Source organism: Seriola dumerili, unplaced genomic scaffold (genome assembly GCF_002260705.1).
Source record: "Seriola dumerili isolate Sdu_G_001 unplaced genomic scaffold, Sdu_1.0 BDQW01000088.1, whole genome shotgun sequence".
NCBI classification, from domain to species: Eukaryota; Metazoa; Chordata; class Actinopteri; order Carangiformes; family Carangidae; genus Seriola; species Seriola dumerili.
In genome coordinates, this window is record NW_019174343.1 from 1,416,556 (window position 1) to 1,436,206 (window position 19,651).

The window sequence follows — 19,651 nt, forward strand, 5'->3', positions numbered from 1 at the left end:
TTAACCTGCTCCAGCTCCTTCCTAATCAGCAGGCAGCACTGAAGAGAGAGTATTGATCCTGCAGCCTGGGGAGAGAGCCGCTGATGAATTCCTCAAAGTTATTAGATTGATCCCTGCTCTCAGTATCACTGGCCTCTGTAAGCAGCAAGGCTTCACCTGACCACCTGGAAAAGGAAGGTATTGAGAAATGGTAGCAATATGTCCGTCCCAGAGGGCAATTTTCAGTCTCTTACTCTGGTCTTATTTGGTCTTATCTGATCAGTCTTCTGCATTTTACTTGAGAAGGCCAGAACAGAAAACAAACAAACACAAACAAGCTGTGTTCCCTTACACTGATCCAAACTTCTGTGATGTAAGTTTCCAGCCAACCCCTGAAAATGTCCAAAACAGAAACATGTCCAACAAACTGAATGTCCAGCATACTGAAAAATATTATCAGGTTGGTGTACAATCTGTTGTCATATTAATTTCTGTCTCACTTCCCTGTAACATCAAGCAACCAGAGTCAGCACTCTGTTGAGTTTGTACAGGATCCAGCTGCTCTCTTCAACATCCTCTTTAAGTTTACCCCTTTGTGCCACCTACACGCTAACATGCATACGAATGCACAATATAACTGGGACCCACTCAAAAAAAACCTTGCTCCTTAAAATTTGTCGATGCATTTTGGACATGTTCTCAACGAAAGTATTGGAAAAATGTTGGCAGGGAAATTTCTGAACGCTTAGTGAATAAGTTAACCAAAAGCTAATGCTAAATATGTTAATAAAGACAACATGTAAATAAGAACTTGGTTTTAAGTACTAAGGTTAGCAGAGAGGCCAGTCACAGCAGCTGATGGATGGATGATGATGGAGTCTCCTCTTAGTCTGTTGCCTATTGTTTTTGTCATACAGGGACATTTTTGGCACTGTTTATATTTAGGGTTTTAAGTATTTTTGATTGGAAATGGTTGATTCTGGACAGTAACTTTACCTCTATATTTGTTTTATTTGTTAACTTCTCCTGGTTAGTGGTAGAAGTTTTTCTTTTTCCCCCTTTAGTAATAAGATTTTCCATTATTGTTGTTATCCTAACTATTCTCATGACACAATGTATGTTGTTGTGGTTCCATCTCAGTACATTTTGTCTGTTTCTCCAGCTGGACAACCCTGATGAGCAGGCAGCACAGATCAGAAGAGAGCTGGACGGACGACTGCAAATGGCAGACCAGATAGCTCGGGTAAGGATTAATTGATGGATGGAGGGATGGATGGATGGATGGATGATTGGATGGACCAATGGATGGCTGGATGGATAGATGGATGGATGGATGATTAAATGGACTGATAGATGGATGGATGGATGGATGATTGGATGGACCAATGGATGGCTGGATGGATAGATGGATGGATGGATGGATGATTGGATGGACCAATGGATGGCTGGATGGATAGATGGATGGATGGATGATTAAATGGACTGATAGATGGATGGATGGATGGATGGATGGATGGATGATTAAATGGACCGATGGATGGATGGATGAATGGATGGATGGATGATTAGATGTATGGATGGATAGATGGATGGATGGATGGATGATTAGATGGATGGATAGCTGGATGAATGGATGGATGGAAGGATGGATGGATGGATGGATGGATGGATGGATGGATGGATGGATGGATGGATGGATAGATGGCACAGTTCCCAGGCCCCAATGTGCAGAATTGGTTTGTTAATGTAATTCAGTTGGACAACATCTAACGTAGAGTGTGTTAAAGAAGGAATATTATTTCCAATTAGATCGGAGAATTGTAGACAGTTCAGATTTAATTCTTACCATAATAAACACACTTTTTTAATGTTTCACATTGAGTTTCGCAGTCAGATCTCTGCTCACCTGAGCAGCTTGTAGGTGTTTTAGACATTCTGTGGATAGAGCTCATTAACTGATTGGCTGTCTTCCTGTTTCCCAGCATGGTGGAAGGTTTCCAAGGTTCTCCTCCAGGGAGATGGAGGCAATGTTCATTGAGGAGCTGCGATCGTCTGTCAACCTGCTGATGGCCAACCTGGAGAGCATGCCAGTGTCCAAGGGAGGAGAGTTCAAGCTACAGAAGCTGAAACGAGGCCACAACACGTCTATCATGGACATGGGCCAGGAGGACGAGAACACGCTGTCCAAATCTGACGTGGTGCTGTCCTTCACCCTGGAGGTGGGTGGAAGCTTGTCCAACAGTTCTTATTAATGATGTTTGGCTTTGTTATTGTGTTAGGACACACTGATTTGGGTTACAACAGATAACATTAGATGACATTAGCAATCATCATGTGAACTTACTGGACAAAACAAAGTAAAGTTTGTCCTCAGTTCGGTGCTTAAGAAAAGGACACAGGTTCATTATAATAAACATGGTTCATCCTGATGGGAGCATGAATGTTCTCACACAGTTTAGTGTACTACATCTTTAGACTGACTGACAGTGTGAAGTGCTTTATTTTCCAAAATAGAAATGGTGGATTTTTCCACATTCATCTTTGAACAGAGACAGAGGTTACAATCTCACAAGTTCCACTTAAAGGACTTACTTCTTACATCTCATGACTAAAATTCGATCTCTGTGGCAACTGAGTAAGCTCCCTCAGCTGATGAAGACCAGGAGATGTGTCTGGAAGCTCTGGACAATGTCCATTAAGTTTTTCTAATACTGCTCCCAAGGTCAATAAATCTCACTGTAATTGTTGATTCTATTTACTTAACTTGTACTTCCAAATGATCTGAAGGTACTGACATGTCAAGGACAGGAAATCATTGTACAGTCAACCATCATGTTTGAGATATCCTTTATTCACCTGCTGCCTCAGTTCATCACTTCCATTCTTATATTTAAAACCGCTGTTCACCAGAGCAGATATCAGGTTTGTTTAACTCCAGTTACCCCTCAGGTAAACACTGAACCAGGGTAAACTGCCATCCACTAGCTTATAAATGGAATGAATTACAGATGAGTTTCTTGAATGTGTCATCCCGGTGGATCAAACTCTTGTTACTGACACATCAGCTCATATTGGCACATTTTGCAATGACAACTATAAACCTCCCATAAAGACACAATACAGTGCATTGCTGTTGTCACAAACCCCCAATGTGGGGCCCCTGTTGATGTGTGCTGCACCTAGCCTCTACCCATTGCCTGCATGTGAGGCATCAAGAGCATCTGTAAATTGTTCCATCTGCCAATAGTCTGCATTTAGGCAGCCACTGAGCAAAGGTTGTGCAGAATCACACACCTCTCCTTGGAAACAACAACCAAATTTCTTAGACCAAAAAGCTGGTCAGTAGAATATTCAGAGGTGTTGGAAAAGTGGCTGGGTCATTAAGAATCATCCTCTGGTAGTAAGAAGTGTGGAGTTCTTCAGAAATTAAACATATTAAAGGTGCCCTTTGGAATTTTCTTGTAAACAGTTATGTTTACATTCAGTGTTCTTTGAGATTTTTAAAACATGTATTGTTTACATCCATCTCTTTATCCATCTTTGTTGGTGCTAACAACTGTCATTCATTGGAATAGGAGGAAACCATCAGCATTAAAGTAGAAAGTATCACGCCACCCGTGTTCTTGGAGCGAGATACAAAAAAGATGATGGCCCATTCATTAAAAACATTACTCCACAGTGCTACTAGTGGTCAAAAACCTGTTGCCTAGACTTGCAAATAAAGCTTTTTCTGATGTTGAAATCTGCCCGACCACAGTGTTTTTCCTCATGAACCATGGACGGTCTCTCTGGATCAGCGTCTGGAGTTGATAATGAGATTAGATGTTTCCAGGATTTCCACTGACTGACAGAATTTTTGAACCCCTCCTTAATTGGCTGACAGGCAAGTCCATTTCTATGTTGAACAGGAAAAGGAGACCGAGCTCAGTATCTCGACTTGGATGATAAATTTCCTGTCCAGTACCTGTGCCCAGCCTCTGTGGGTGTTTATCCTCCACCAAGATCAAATCGAGCTTATCAGTCCAGCATCACCGTGATTATCTTACTGCCCCCCTGCTGATGGTTTCTAGCATCTCAGAGAAAAAAGGCACATTTCCATCTCTTCCAGTAAAAAAAAAAATCAATGTGGGTGAGGTGGGAGAAATGCTCCTCTTTTGTACAATGAATGTTTTCTATAGCCAGGCAGCACCTGCCCACAATTTGTGCATCTCTCTTTGGATTCTGAAAAAGAGTCATTTGAATCAGGAGAGACTAATTTCTGTTAACGAATAAACTTTTACTGCCATGTGCAAAACAAGAGAGGAAAGTGAGAGATGCGAGAGTCTTTGGTGATTAGACCTCATCGTGATGTCATCATACGGTATGTGAAAAAGGGGTTGAGGCTGTGTGAAGTAAACACTGGTAGTTGTCCTGGAGATAGGAAGAGCAGAAGCTGGAGATTTGGATGTGATGATGAGCTCTGCCTGACTGGATATGAAAATTGGAGGTGAAATGGGGTGCAACTGCACTGAAATGACATCTGACAGCAGGAGAGAGGAGAACAGAGTTTAAAGTAAAACAGGGACAACGTGATTGGCTGGCTGGAATCGTGGCAAGATCTGGTTGGTTGCCAAGTGCCCGAAGTCAGTGGAGTGGGGTGACTGAACTTATGCTAAGTTCCATAGACACTCACTCAAGAAATCCTTCCTACACCCAACTGGACCAACTGTATGGAAGCTTATTGATGATGAATTCAAGCTTTAATCACTCTGCAAGATTGACCAGGGTGAGATTAAAAAATGTGAATGCAATTCCAGTGTTTTCTTGCACAATATTGATTCCATCTGTGGTCATGTTTCATGCTTCATGTCTGAAATATATGTATATTTACAGGGTGACAGGGTTCTCCTCTCATCTTCCTAAACAACCAAAACTGATATTGAGCATCAAACAATTAAAACTCTTCTAAAGAAACAGTTACTCTGGAGGCTCAAGGCATTAATTACATGTTGTTTGCTCTTTACAGTTGTTCTGTAATTGCATTGAAGCTGGACCATCTGTTTCCTTCGCTCCCAGTTTTCGAACTTTAGAAACATGGTTGCCTTTGTGGAAATTTTAACATCCAATTATCAGAATCCTCATTTTACATTTAAATAGTTTCTTCAAGATGATCAGTCACTTCATCATCAAAACACTCAATTGGTGACACATGTTATGTAAAGGCTCAGTTGATTTAAAGTAATAACAACATATATGTCAAACTCAGCCTGTTATTTACAGTATTTCTACAATTTAAGCTTTGTTAGTTCATGGGAGATAATGAAGATACTGTATATCCTGATGTGTCAAGTACAGTTCATGACACTTCATTAAAACCACTGTTTTCTTGCCCACAAAGGTGTTTTCATTGAATTTGATATATTCCCAAACCATTAAACAAAGAAAAGAACAAAAACAAAGAAACCCCCCCCAGAAAAACACTTCAAATCACTTTTTGCTCATCCTGTTTCATATGGCAAATTCAAAAAATGTGCAACACTGCCACCATGTGGTAGATGGCTTGAATAGCTCCAGTCTGTCCATTTCAACTTGCTCTTTGATGGATTATTGAGTATTTCAGTTCAGCTGACCACTAAACAGAGGTGTCAGTGTCAGTGTTTAGTGAGATAGCTGCACAACTACAGAACAGTGATTTAATACCTGTTAACCACAGGTAGCAGTCATTTCTGACCCTCAAATATAACCAACAGTCAAGCAATTGTTTGAGCAGCTCTATTGTCACTCAGACGGTGTTGGCTTTATTTTCTTGTTTCTTTCTCAGTTGCTGTTCAGACTTGTGATGTTGGACTGTGAAAACCTCTCTTGTCTCTTTTTGTTTTTAAACTGTGTCTGTGCGTGTCTGCTGCAGGTGGTGATTATGGAGGTTCAGGGTCTGAAGTCTTTGGCTCCAAACAGGATTGTTTACTGCACCATGGAGGTGGAGGGAGGACACAAGCTGCAAACAGACCAGGCTGAGGCGTCAAAGCCCACGTATGTACACACACACACACACACACACTTGTTGATCTTTCTATACTTGTGAGGACACTCCCTGGCATTCCCTAGTCTCTCACTGAACACTTTATTAGGAACACCACACTAACACTGGGTAGTTCCTCAGTTCTTCATGTCATGGATCCACCAGATGTTGAAACTTTACTCTGAGGGTCACTGACGTTCACTGGACTAACTGTGATGAAACCAGCTTGAGACATGGAGCATTATCCTGCTGGAAGGAGCCATTAGAAGATGGTGAGCTGTGGCCATGAAGGGATGAACATGGTCAGCAACAATTCTCAGATAGACTGAGACATTCCTGGACTGTTGACACAAGGCAGGTTGGTCCATGGATTCAGACTCTGACTCTACCATCTGCTGCCTCAGCACAAATCCAGATCCATCAGAGCAGGTCTTCAGCTGTCCAGTGTTGGTGAGTCTGTGTCCACTGCAGCCTCAGGTTTCTGGTCTTGGTGACAGGAAGTGGAACCTGGACGTGGTTTTCTGCTCATTCCGAGGTTTGATGTGAACCTGAAGCTCCTGACCTGGATCTGCAGGAGTTTATGCACTGCTGCCACATGATTGGCTGATTGGATAACTGCATGAATAAGCAGGTTTCCAGGTGTTTCTAAAAAGTGCTCGGTCTATGTAAATATCTAACCCTAATCCTAACCTGAACCCTGTTCTAACCCTAAATCTAAACTGAAGCCCTATTGAAGTAAAATCTGCTTGCACACACACACACACACAGACACACACACACACACACACACACACACACACACACACACACGCACACACATACTGCCATGGCTGGTAAATATGATTGTGTTGTGCATGTAGTTAGCGAAAGCTAAGTGGACTAAGCTATTTGCAAGTTTTGCTATTGCTACATAGTTAATGTTAGCATTAACAGCTGTTTTCTTGGGGCTCCTTCAGCATTAGCATTGAGGCTTGGTTTCAGGAAATGTCATGTTCAGTCAGGTGTTGCGTTTCTCTAGCTGTGTCAGGGGGTTAGGGGGTTGTGAGCTTAGGGACAGACTTCATTGTGCCTACTCAGATTTGTTCCACGAGCAGTGGCTATATTATATGGAACTTATGAATGTCTGATTTAGGCTACATGCAGAGAGAGTATGCCTGTCAGGAAGAAAATATGTTCTGAGCAGTGTTTAGACTCTGGGGGTGAACATTTAATTTCATGATTCACTTTTTTTCTCTTTTCATCATTTACATGATTATATCCATTATTAAGTAGCAGTGACAATAAAACTGACAATGACTCAGTGTCAGATATAACACCATGTCTCAAATCTTGTTTTCCATGTTAGCCACTCATTTACACTTTTTGTTTCTCAGTCTTCTTCCCTCCTGTTTGATACTGGTTAATAGTTCAGACTGTTTTATTGGTACAGTAGGAGTGATAGGAAAATGGCTGACACAGGAGACCAGAGCCTGGCTTATCTGGCTTAACAAAAGTTGATCCTGGCTTTGAATTCTGACAGACATTAGGAGCAGGTGACTGTAAGAACAAATGGACATTCCTTAAACCCGCTGTAGCTTGGTTCTGTAATCTGGATCATTCTAATCATTTAAACTGAACTTTGGTGAAGTATTTCACAATGTTTGGAAATGGTTCATACAGCCTGATCTCCAAATGACAAGATGGAAGTAGAGGGAGGGAAACCACTGACTGATAATTTGTGCCAGTCAGTGTGGACCACCATCAGGTCAATACTGCACATAAAGAACTGGTCTTAGCTTAAACGGAACATGTACACATTTAACAATTTTAGAACAGATGTTATTTAATATTATAGTAATATATTTGATGTGAATATGACTTTTTTTTAATTTATTTTGTTTCAGCACACTGAGGTGGTTTGAGATCATTGCCATGAACTGTCCAGGGCTGTGTTGTATTTACTGCTCTCTGCTCAAGCAGTAAATGCATATCAGCAGTATAAGTACACAAGAGTAATTATTTTAAAAATGTGTCAGAAAAGATCCTTATTTTTATTGCTAGTAAATGATATAAAATACATAACAACAGAAACGAAAATAAAAATAAACACAGGGAGAACTATCATTTTACACACAGAAGTTTGACGTTACTTTGAAAACATCTACCTCCTTACTCTGAAGCTACACTGCTAATCACTGTAGCCTGCTGCCCTTCATAACTGTCACAGTAATAGTCTTACATCAGGGGAAATACACTTATTTACTGATGGACTATTTCTTGGCTGGGATCAATCACCTGCCTGGTAACTATACTCACAGCCAAGACATAGTCCAGCACATAGCCCCTCATAAAATAACTTTTATTCTTTGGTTTTCGTTCAGTAAAACCAAATGAGGCACAGTGAGGATCGAAAAACCTGAGGCCAGTCTGACTAAATGACTTTTCATTATGAAAATGATATATATATATATTATTACAAAGAAGATATTACCTGTTCTGACTATAAAGATATCTTTAACTATTACTACTAACTAACCATTATATAAGTCTCTGAATATGCATTTCAGATATGAGGCTGGTGTCGAGATAAATACAAAGATTTTTCAAATTCTTAATAGTCAAAACAATATTAGTGAGATACAGACAGAAATTCTTGTGTCATCTGTGTATAATGGAAGGCTTTATATTTTACTCAAGACTCAGAACCAGAATTGACTTTAAATACATTTTATAACTGAAGGAAATAAGTTCAGTTAAATTTTCATATAGGTAACTTTTCATACAGAACAAGTCGGGACTGTACTCTTTATTATATTATTACAGACCCAACAATCCCCATGAGCTGCACTTTGTGGCAGTGGTGATTAAAAGATAAATAAATAAATATATAAAGAAATAAAAAAAGTGTCAATTTGTAGATATTTTAAGCATGTGTTCCATGTCATTTATTCAGTCATTAATATTACTATTACCATTATTATAAAATTGTTATTATTATTACAGTTGCATACATGGAGATTAGTTCTATTTTACTTTATTCCTATATTGAAAAATAAATCAATCCTAGATTTTAAATCTGCACGTTATGGAGGATAAATTGGACCTCAGAAATGTGTATGTCAGACTTTTAGCAAAACACAAACACAATCCAAATATTGTCATTATCAGATAACAATCATTCTGATGGGTAAGCATCTGTAATCAGCATAGTGACTGTGTTCTCTGTCTGATCTAAGGTCTGTAGGAGAACTGCAGTATTTCAGGAATATTATAGTTTTGTTGAATATTGAATATTATTTGTCTGATTCACTGCTGGCTCCTGTAAACTGTTCATGTGTTATTGTCAGTCCCTGTAAGAACATTACAGGGACAGTAACATTAACACAGTCTCAGCACGCTGCAGTGGAATAACTGTTATCTGCTCATGTCAAATGTCAGTGACAACATAATTGACCAAGGCTTGTTTATGTCTGTTAATTACAACAGATTACTTCATTAGAATCTGTGATGATCAGGGACAGTGTGTGATTTTATCTAATGTTCAGTGGGGAACTGTTTATTTATAACAAAGCTCGGTATGTTGAGATCAGCTGATTTGGGAACATAGACTCAACATAAAAAATATAAAAAGGTTGGTATTATTTAATGATCACATGAGACAGCAAAGTAAATCCGGCTCATACTTGGGCAACATGCTTGTCTTCTTCTGGCCCAGTATAAACCGGTTCCACGCCCCAAATCTGGCCCATATAGAGCATGACTGCCAGATGGTATTTCCACATCTGGACCACTCAGTCAATACCAGAGGATAACAGCTGGAATCTGCCCAGATGTGGAATTATATGGCCCAGACCTTGGCTGAGGACCCGGGCAGATGTTGGGCCAGAAATTTTATTAATGTTGAGATGACAAGATAGTGTGTTAAACAAGTAATGAATCCTAAAGTAATCACAGCCACGGCCTCTACAGACTTCATTTTGCTTAACATAGTAGCTAATTAGATAGTGTAAAACTTGAAACTCTACCATCATACAAAAACCTACAGGTGCACTCATACGTTTCTGCAGTCGATGATTCTGTCAATACCAGTGCACAGGTATTTCCTCTATTGACTGGGTTAATAATAGATGAAATACAGCTGTAAAGCCTCTACAAATCTCTCCTCTGACTTCACTTCTTCTTCACTACTTTTTTGGATCTGCAGCATTTCTCTGACTCGGTGTTCATCCTTCCCTTGAGTTTTTGTCTCCTCTGTTCAGTAGAGGATGTGAGTGTAACATCTGAGGTGTGAGTGGGATGTTAAACGGATTTCTCCAGTGGAAACATCATAACTCTGCTGCACAGCCACAGAAACCAGAAAGGGAAAAGACAATGTACGGAATAACCCTTTTCCAGTTCGATAGGAAAGGAAAGGCGGAGGAATTTATAAATCAGAGATAACTGTGAGCTTGGATAGCAAGAAAAAACTAACAGAGGCAGCATGGAGGAGGACAGACAGGGGTCGTGAGAGGAGGGGGTAACTGGAAGTTTAAAAAGAAAAACGAGGTATATAAAAGTGAACAGAATGGTAGTTGTTTCATGAACTGGCTGGATTTACTGAACTTTTCTGGGTAACTAGGCGCTGCTGGACATGAGCTGATCCCTGAAGTGGGTTTGTGTGGAGCTGGTTTAACTACTTCTTAGACCTGTTTGGACGCAGTGCTGGACTTCTATGTCTGTGTTAGACCTCCAGAAGTTTAGATAAGTCTCCTTTTTCTGAAGCTTTCCAGGCTTCTCCTGTTCTCTTGCCACTGGTTGATGAGCACCACCCCTCATCTTCTACCCTCCCCGGACAGTAAAGCCCCTCCACTCCTTGATTTGATAATTATTTGGTGACTCCAACAAGATTGAAATGAAGCCTCTGAAATGATGGGTTATGTTTTCATGACCTGTCCATGCTCTCCCTTCAACTTGTTTATGTCAGTATTATAAAGTGACAGATGTAGCATTCATTTATTCTCATCATATATGTTTTAGCTGCAGTACAGGTTTAGCTGGATTCATGTAAATAGAAGTAAAGCTAGTCACGGCCCCAGAGACATCATCAGTGCTAACACAGTGCTTTCTGTGTGCATGTGTGTGTGTGCGGGTGTGTGTGTAGTTGGGGTACCCAGGGTGACTTCACCACCACCCAGCCATTACCTGCTGTCAAAGTGAAGCTGTTCACTGAGAGCACAGGGGTGTTGGCTCTGGAAGATAAGGAGCTGGGAAGGGTAAGTAATTTTGGTTCATTTAAATCACTGAATGTAAATCACTAAATGTCTTGTATAGCTCACATACTGTATATACAGTATATACTGTATATATAGCATATAGTATACATATATATACATATATATATATATGTATATATATACACTTGTATTGATAAAGGATCCTTACATAAGAGATGACAATGCATGAGCTATATGTACATCTATCTATCTATCTATCTATCTATCTATCTATATATATATATATATATATAGCTGTACATATAGCTCATGCGTCCTTGTTACCCCCAGGTCGTGCTACACCCAACTCCCAACAGTCCCAAGCAGTCTGAGCTTCATAAGATGACAGTGTCTAAAGGGTGTCCAGACAACGACCTCAAGATCAAACTGGCCATTCGCATGGACAAACCACAAAACATGAAGCATTGTGGGTAAGTGACAGTGAAATCTGCATGCTGGAAATTATTCTTTCACTCTATTCACTTATTCTGATTTATCAGGTTAGAATGTTGAACACATTATAGAGTTTCCTGTGTCATCATGGTTCTGTACACAACCCAACATCAGGCTGTACAGGTGCATTAAGCAGTCTCTGATCACGCCGGCATGATCGAACCAATGGTCAAAATAGCACTTAGACTACTAAGAGCTAAGGATTTGTAATATTTTATAGCCTCCTGTGTTTGTCACAGCTTTACACACTACACAAAAGGATCTAGAGTTTGAGACCATGCATGTGGAGTACAAACAGTTGTGCAAGACCTGAGGTTTTAAAAGATGTATCAAGGTCTCTGAGAAACCTGGTTAAATGTTGAAGGTCATCTATTTTATCCTAGTAAGAATCCAAAATAGAATAAAGGAATTTGAAAATAGATAAAGATTATTGTACTGTAGCGTTAAAGGGTAATATTGCTCTTGTTTACGTGTGGTACTATTTAAGCTAAAGTGTAGATAAGACTGAGAATGATGATCAGAAGAGATGAAGATACTGAGAGAGGAGAAGACCGCAAGTCTCAGGTTAATGTTCTAACATTCCGTCATTCATTCCAGTACTGAACACATGTTAAACTAAGGAGTTTCTTTTCTTTCTGTCTGGAAAGAACCAGCTGTTATCAGGATTATAGACTGTCTCACTGTCTTAGGCAAGGAGAGTTGTCATCTCTTATGTAAGGATCCTTTAGCAATACAAGTGTAGCCTTTTGGTCATCAACCAAAAAGGATGTTAAATCTTTCTCTCCTGCAGTCCACCAATCCATCTTGGTGTATTTTCAGTTAAAATAGGGACTTTATGCAACGATGGTTGAAGTGACGGCTACGGTGCCCATATACATTCGCTCTGAACATTGCTACAATGTGTCTCTTAAAATGACCCCAGAGCTCTTGATATTTGCAAATGAGGATTTTGTATAAATCTGCCTGTTATTTCAGCACCACGGACAGCGTCATGGTTTCATCAATACACAGTACAGTCAGGTTGTGGGCTCCAGAGAGAGGATGGAGGCAGTGTGTTACTGGAGATGCTTTGTACATAAGATAATGTGTTGCTTCCCTCTTGTGGTGATCAGTTGTTATTACATAGAGGCTTCTTTATTTTCCATCACAGTAAAAGATGTGGCATGTTATTTTATTTTGGTTCTGCAACATTTTACAGTGATGGACCAATCACGTTACTGTCTACAGTTTAAACTCAAGTTGAGGCAGTTATAGTGATAATGAAATATGATAATGATGTAGTCATTCTTATGTCACACCCATGGTACACCCACACAGGTGTTTTCACTTTTCCTTGGCGTAGTTTTACAGTGAATATGTAGAGAAGGTAAAGAAGAAGGATAAAAAACAGAGGAGTGGAAGGAAAAAGGAAAGAGGGTTAGAAGAGTTTAGGAGTAGGATGTAAGGAAGATGTTGCCAAAGAAAGAAAGAGAATGGGAAAATCTGTTATGCTGTTTACAGCATAGCCACATGAGTATGTCCAATAGTGTCCAATTCAGTGAATTGTTCTTCCCATGAAGGTTTGCAACACTGAGTTTATCCAGACATGCTTCATAATTTCAGTTGTGCAGTTGTGTCTCAAATCTCTACAGTTCCATCGTGGGGTTCTCAATGAGAATTAGCTGTGCATAAGAAATTTGGACAAAGAACACGATTGAAAGTGAAAAAGTACATTATTATGGATATATTTCTCAGATGTTTCTGGAGGTTCTGCTGTTTGGAAATGAGTAATTATAAGATGAATCCAGCCTGATATAATAGTTTAACTTTATGTGTGTGACTGGTACTAAAACTTATAGACTCAGTACCGTCAATAGCTGGACAGGTGTGATGTAGTACACTATGCTTAGCTCACAATTTAGCTCTGAAGCATTACTAGGAGAAGCGTGCAAGGACTGCAACTGCTGGAGTTAGACAGACCTAGAGGGTCAGGGGGGCCTTACTGTTAGTAACAGCCCCTGGAAAAGTGTTGCCACCACTATACAAAACAGATGTGGACTAGATGATGGGATGTCTCAGACAAATTTTCAGTATCAGCAGGTCAACAGGTCACTATGGTGCTACACCACCAGTGCCAAGAGGGGCTCTATCTCTGTTTAATGTTCACTCACTGCTTTTCTCATAGTGTGAGCAGTTGAATCTCTTTAAAACAGAAATTATGCTGTGGCTCAAATACTTAAGTCAGTTCACTCATAGGTAGTACACAGTGTACACAGTACACTCACATGTACTACACTGTTGTCCCATTTCAAACACTGCCACTGTGCACTCACTGGAAATCACAATGTCTGACTTGAAAATAAACGTTTTATTTTCCTGTGTGTGCCCCCTGAGTCATGCCACATGGAAATTACTGCGCCATTGGCTCCGACAATGTTTCTTCCTTCCTCTGTTGCCTTTTTCACAATGTCGGTTCCTCCCCCTCTGCTACATCATGTGAGAAGTGTCCATCGTTTTACACTCAACTTTTTGACCATCTTAGCTGTGTCCCAATTCAGGGGCTGCATCCTTTGGAGGACAAAGGCGAAGGTGTGGCCAAAGACCACTTAGACCAAAATGAGACAGACTGGTCTATGGAGGATTTCCTATTTATCCTCCACTGCTGTTTCAGTCTACCACTCTTTTTGAAAATTCATCACTGGCATGCAATGAATCTTGGGATAGGTTGGGCAAAGGATACAAAGGATCGACCTGTTGGGAAATGAAGAAAGCATTTCCCAGCCACATTTGATGGAGCCTTTGAAATGGGACAGCCCAGTCACATCGCTGTGACGCAGCCTTTGAATGATGAGAGCCCTGAATGAACACTTAGCTTATGAGTGCACCATCCAGGTTCTTAAAGTGCACTGCACTACTTGTCAGTGTGAACGCACTTATGCACTTAAAACAAATGTGAGTATAGAAGTACATGAATTTAGTGACTGTAAGCCTCCAGTTGAGATCTGGCTTAGTCCAGTGGCCTGAGTTCGAATGCGACCTGTGGCCCTTTGCTGCATGTCATTCCCCCTCTCTCTCTCCAACCACCCTGTCTCTCTCTCACTGTAACTATAATATTGGCAAAAATGCCTAAATAAATTATAAAAAGAAAAACAAAACAAAACAAAAAAAAACAAAACTTAGATAACAAAAAAGGCAAGTCAGCTAATTTCATAGACTGTAAATAAAGATGGATGGAGCGTCCGTGACGTCACCCACAAATTTCTGAAGAGTGGTTTTGAGGCTCAGAGTGAGCTGCTCCGCTGTCGCCATCTTGGCCTTGCCTGACTCCACCCCTAACTCCCAGCTAATCCAAAAATGGGCAAACATATGCTCACCAACCTGTCACTCAAAGATGCCACGCCCTCAATTATGCATAACCTAAGCTTTAATAAAATGTAAACAGGTGAGTTATATAAACAGGTGTCATGAGGGAGGAAATTAGCTCTAGAGACCAAAACAGTTTTTTTTACCAGGCTGTAAACGTGTTTATTTCTGCTGTAAAGTTGGACATTTTAACATGGGAGTCTATGGAGATTGACTCACTGTTGGAGCCAGACTCTGGTGGTACTTCCATGTTGGCTTCATATAACCAACCTCAGAGGTAGCTGCAAGGCTAATTTACAATGTTAAATTGTAATATATATTCATAATTAGGGATGCACGTTTTTTTGCTGCCAATACCGACACAATCATCTATGCATGAATATATGTGTAATTGTAATAAATAAAACATTGAAGTGTAATAGTGTTTGATGTTTTTACATTAATGTTTTTATATCAAACATAATGTAAAATAAAATTATTACTTTTATTGTAAGTCCATTGAATAATAAGTCAAAACAATAGTAAATCTATCTGAATAATAAAAGAAAAGTGTCTCTTTTTGCTGAGCTGAACCAAATGATGTTGTTCACTACAAAGAGCCCATCACTGTCACCATCACTGTAGCTGTCAGGAGCTGTATGTCCGTCTTCCTGCCTCCCTCCCCTCCATATGCTTTCTTTTGGAGCCTTGGAGGAGGCTTCTGGGCTGCCCTGCAAGATGCCCACACTGTCTCCCTGTACCATGTGACTGGTCCTGCCTTCTGCACAGCACACAGGCAGTGCCCTCATGTGTCGCCTCACGGTTGCGGGTTTATACGACAGGCAGAGGCAGCTCTGGGAGGGACCACGGGGAAAGGCAGATTGAGGCGAACTAAGGCGGACTGAGGCGGGCTCACCAGAGAGACCTTCAGCTAGGCTTGGAGCAGCAGAGGCAAATCAAACTGGGGTCCTCACCCTCAGATGTTCTTTTACAATAAAAGCCCTCTCCCTGTTCACCTCCCTCTGAAGCATGTTTTCATGTCAGAGTCTAAAAAAAACCTCAACACACAGAGCACACATTATAAGAAATTATATCCACCATGGTGACTGAAACAGTCCTGTCTGTACTGTCTTATACTGTCTTATAGTCCTTTTGTTTAAGTTTGTTTTGAATCTTTTACATAATTCTTGATTAACTTAATTGTGTGCCTTTAAATTGTAGTCGTAACCTTTATTTTTAATCATAGTCTAGATCTCAAGGTTTCCAGACAGATCAAATATGATATGCTGAATTTCACAGAAAAAGATTCTGTAGAATTTTCCATGTTTTTTTCTTTTCTTTTGGTTTATTGGTGAAAAAACATAAATTGACAAACAGAAAGTGACACAGAAGACATTATGACCATAAAACATAAGAGACAAGTGTCAAAGTGTTTATAAAATCTGATTTTAGGGGTATGTGTTTGTGTGTGTGTGTGTGTGTGTGTGTGTGCATGACATGATGTTCTAATGAAAGTTGATTATATACAATATAATAATAATAATATTAATAATAATGATAATAACAATGATATATAATGATAGTAATAATGCAGTAATAGTGGCAATGTGTGCATGTATAGATACAGACAGCATAATTATAGTTATAATAATATAAGACATAATAATACAATACAATAATAATGTGATACTATATAATAATGATAATCTGAAAGGTAATTGTCATATTCATATTGTAAGGGAGGGGGAGAGGCCGCACTAGAGGGGCAGGCAAGGGGGCCCCAGCCCAACCACCCCAGCGCCTCAATCGGGGGCCCACGCACAGACAGTCAGGGCTGCCTGGCAAGGGCCCATCCCCCATATCTCCTGAAATTGGATGGATAGATTTTAATTTCGGGTAGCGTTAAAGTTTTTTGTTTATTTATCTCTTACACCTTGTCCTGTAATCCCCAGGAATATTTTGGATGGTGTCTGCCCACTGTGAAAAGACGCACCTCTTTCTCCTCACCCTGAAAGGGATAGGGGGAGGTCCCGCCAGATCCTGCCCCATTCTGATTATAACCATTTTATGATTAACAGTTAAAAACACAGAATAAAACAGTTTCTCTTTAAAAATCAGAGATTCAGCGACGCTCTTCAGTGACACAGGACAGGACGTCTCCAGCAGCTGGGAGCTGAGCTGTCTAACATTTCCTCAGCTTGTTTCTCTGATAACTTCAGATCCAGACGTCCGACGACTAAAATCCTTCATCTGGTTCAAATACAGAGCGGAAAACCACCAAGGTGTAAAAAGTGTATGTGGATTAAAACTAGATAAAAGTCAATGTTGAGCTTCTGTCAGACAAACACACTGACACATGATCATAGAGGATATGATGTCACTGACAGGTGACCAAGGAAACGTTACCATGATTAAAATCACAGATTTCTCTGGTTTGAGAATTGATGGAAACATTTGGGAAAATATAAGAACACAACTTAACAACATATAGAACATAGGTCCAGTTATTTCAATGTGGAAAAGTTACAGTTTATAACTTTGACAGAAACAGAAACATCATTATTAAAGTAATCTGAGCTGGGGATTTTCCGGGGAGGTGTCTTCTTCAGTCAAATGACCTGCTATTTGAACCTGATTGTTAGGGAAAATTCTCATCATTGGTGGTGAAGAAAGAGCGCTAGAGTCCAGGATGTCTTATGCTGAGGATGTTTATTGATACTTGCTCAAGGAGAAAGGAGGATTCATCAATGCAGTCACCTCAAATCTGAAGCAGGAACCCCTGGGGATAGTCTTTATACACTTAGAGAGATTACTATAGAAAGCTTACACTCCATAATTGGTCGAATATCTAGAAAAAGAGAGAGAAGAGGGATGTGTGAATACACTATTGGTTCATTAACCATAAACAAGGAAACATGACTATACACGCTGAAGTGCTGATTATAAGAACACCCAGCCACTTGTTACTGACCATCCAAGGTCTGCTGTTGTCAGCCATGGCACCAGCAGTATCAGCAGCAAACAGCTGCGTCTGAGAGGGACCTAGGGCCTTACACTGACCTTTCACCTGGAGTCAGTCATTGTCTGCACAATGATTCATGTCTTTATCTTACTGTAGCACTGTTGTCTCCATGTATAGACAAGCAACACTCTCAGTATCATTAGTTAGACCTGCTCCAAGAAAGGTCTGTCAGCTTAGACAACAACACCAACGACAGAACAGGACAATGAGATGTACTGTGATGCTCCGGGAGTTTCAAAGCAGTAATGTGTCTGGTTGCAGTGATGGCATTTTACCAGGAGATGTCAGTAGAGGCTCAACACTAACACCTGGTGGATCAAGTCACATGAGTGATGGCAAAGCAGAAAGAAGAGAAAACACTTGATCCAGTTCAGAACAGCAGCATGAAGGTCACACTGAGAAAGGTTTATTTTGTCTAAAGTAATGTTTTCTTTTGTATCCCCCAGGTATCTCTGGGCCATTGGCAAAAACGTGTGGAAAAGATGGAAGAAAAGATTCTTTGTGCTGGTTCAGGTAAGCACAGATGAAATGCAGTCATGTTTACACTGGGTTATTGTATTTTGGTTCCTACAAGATACAAGTCACACATTGTACTGGATGGTAAAACACAAACAAACACAAAGGTGTTGAACTAAAATCTTCAGGATACCACTTTCCCAGGTCGGAAAGGAAATGTATTTCTAATGAACTTGCCATCCCTACAGCAGTGATGGCTATAAGTCATCCGTTCTCCACCTGAGGGTCAGGATCCAGATGAGGTCACTGATATTTTTTATAGGACTGATAATTTGATATGTCTAATGCAAGTTTATAGAAATAAGTGAAACAGTTTGCCACCTGCCATCCTCACCGTGGTCCTCACATATATGTCTTGGTTAAATTTAGACTTAGCAGAGATGACTAGGCAAAGAATGAATTTGTCAGTTGAATGAAAAATGATGCAGCTACTGCTGTAGCTACTTTGGTAATCAACTATCTATGGGGCTGGGACTGTTGTTCGGGCAAAACAAGGTGTGTGAATGAAAGGAGCATATTTAACTATTTTATCGACTCAAAGATCATTATATTTTTTAACACAAGAATGTATCAGCAGATTAATGAAAAATAAAAATAATCGTTAGTTCTACCTCTATAAGGACCCAGGTGTAAGTTCAAGTCAAGTTATTAAACTTGAGGCTGAGGGGAAAAGTTTGAGAATCCCTGATATGTTGACGTAGTTGCAGATGATGGAGGGAAACCTTCACTTTCCTGAAATCTACAGAACCCTGTTAAAGGACCAGTGTGAAGGATTTAGGAGGATCTACTGGTAGAAATGAAAAATAATATTTATAATTATGTTTTCATTAGTGTGTAATCTACCTAAAATTAAGAATTGTTTTCTTCATTAGCTTGAAATATCTATATATCTACACATCTATGGGTCCTTTTCCACAGAGCCTGCCATGTTTCTACAGTAGCCCAGAGCAGATAAACCTAATACCGGCTCTTGAGAGGGCTTTTACATTTTTACATTACCTGAAGACCACCGCAGGTTCTCCTACACACTTGGGTGGAGTTATTCAGTTGTTTTCAATCTGCAACCACTAGATGCCACTAAATTCTACACACTGGTCCTTTAAGAGATAAGGATGTTTAATGAAATCTACC

At 40.0% G+C, this 19,651-nt stretch overlaps 1 protein-coding gene across 5 annotated transcripts in view; it reads left to right on the forward strand.

Moving 5' to 3' along the window:
• Positions 1 to 19,651, forward strand: part of LOC111221680 (calcium-dependent secretion activator 1) — a 215,984-nt gene that overhangs the window by 92,943 nt on the left and 103,390 nt on the right. For all 5 annotated transcript variants that reach the window (XM_022745172.1, XM_022745175.1, XM_022745173.1 and 2 more), the window contains exons 4-9: positions 1,142 to 1,222; positions 1,962 to 2,198; positions 5,867 to 5,988; positions 11,097 to 11,208; positions 11,500 to 11,639; positions 18,451 to 18,517. In XM_022745172.1, the coding sequence (XP_022600893.1) occupies positions 1,142 to 1,222; positions 1,962 to 2,198; positions 5,867 to 5,988; positions 11,097 to 11,208; positions 11,500 to 11,639; positions 18,451 to 18,517 (759 nt within the window). The remainder of the gene's footprint in view (positions 1 to 1,141; positions 1,223 to 1,961; positions 2,199 to 5,866; positions 5,989 to 11,096; positions 11,209 to 11,499; positions 11,640 to 18,450; positions 18,518 to 19,651) is intronic.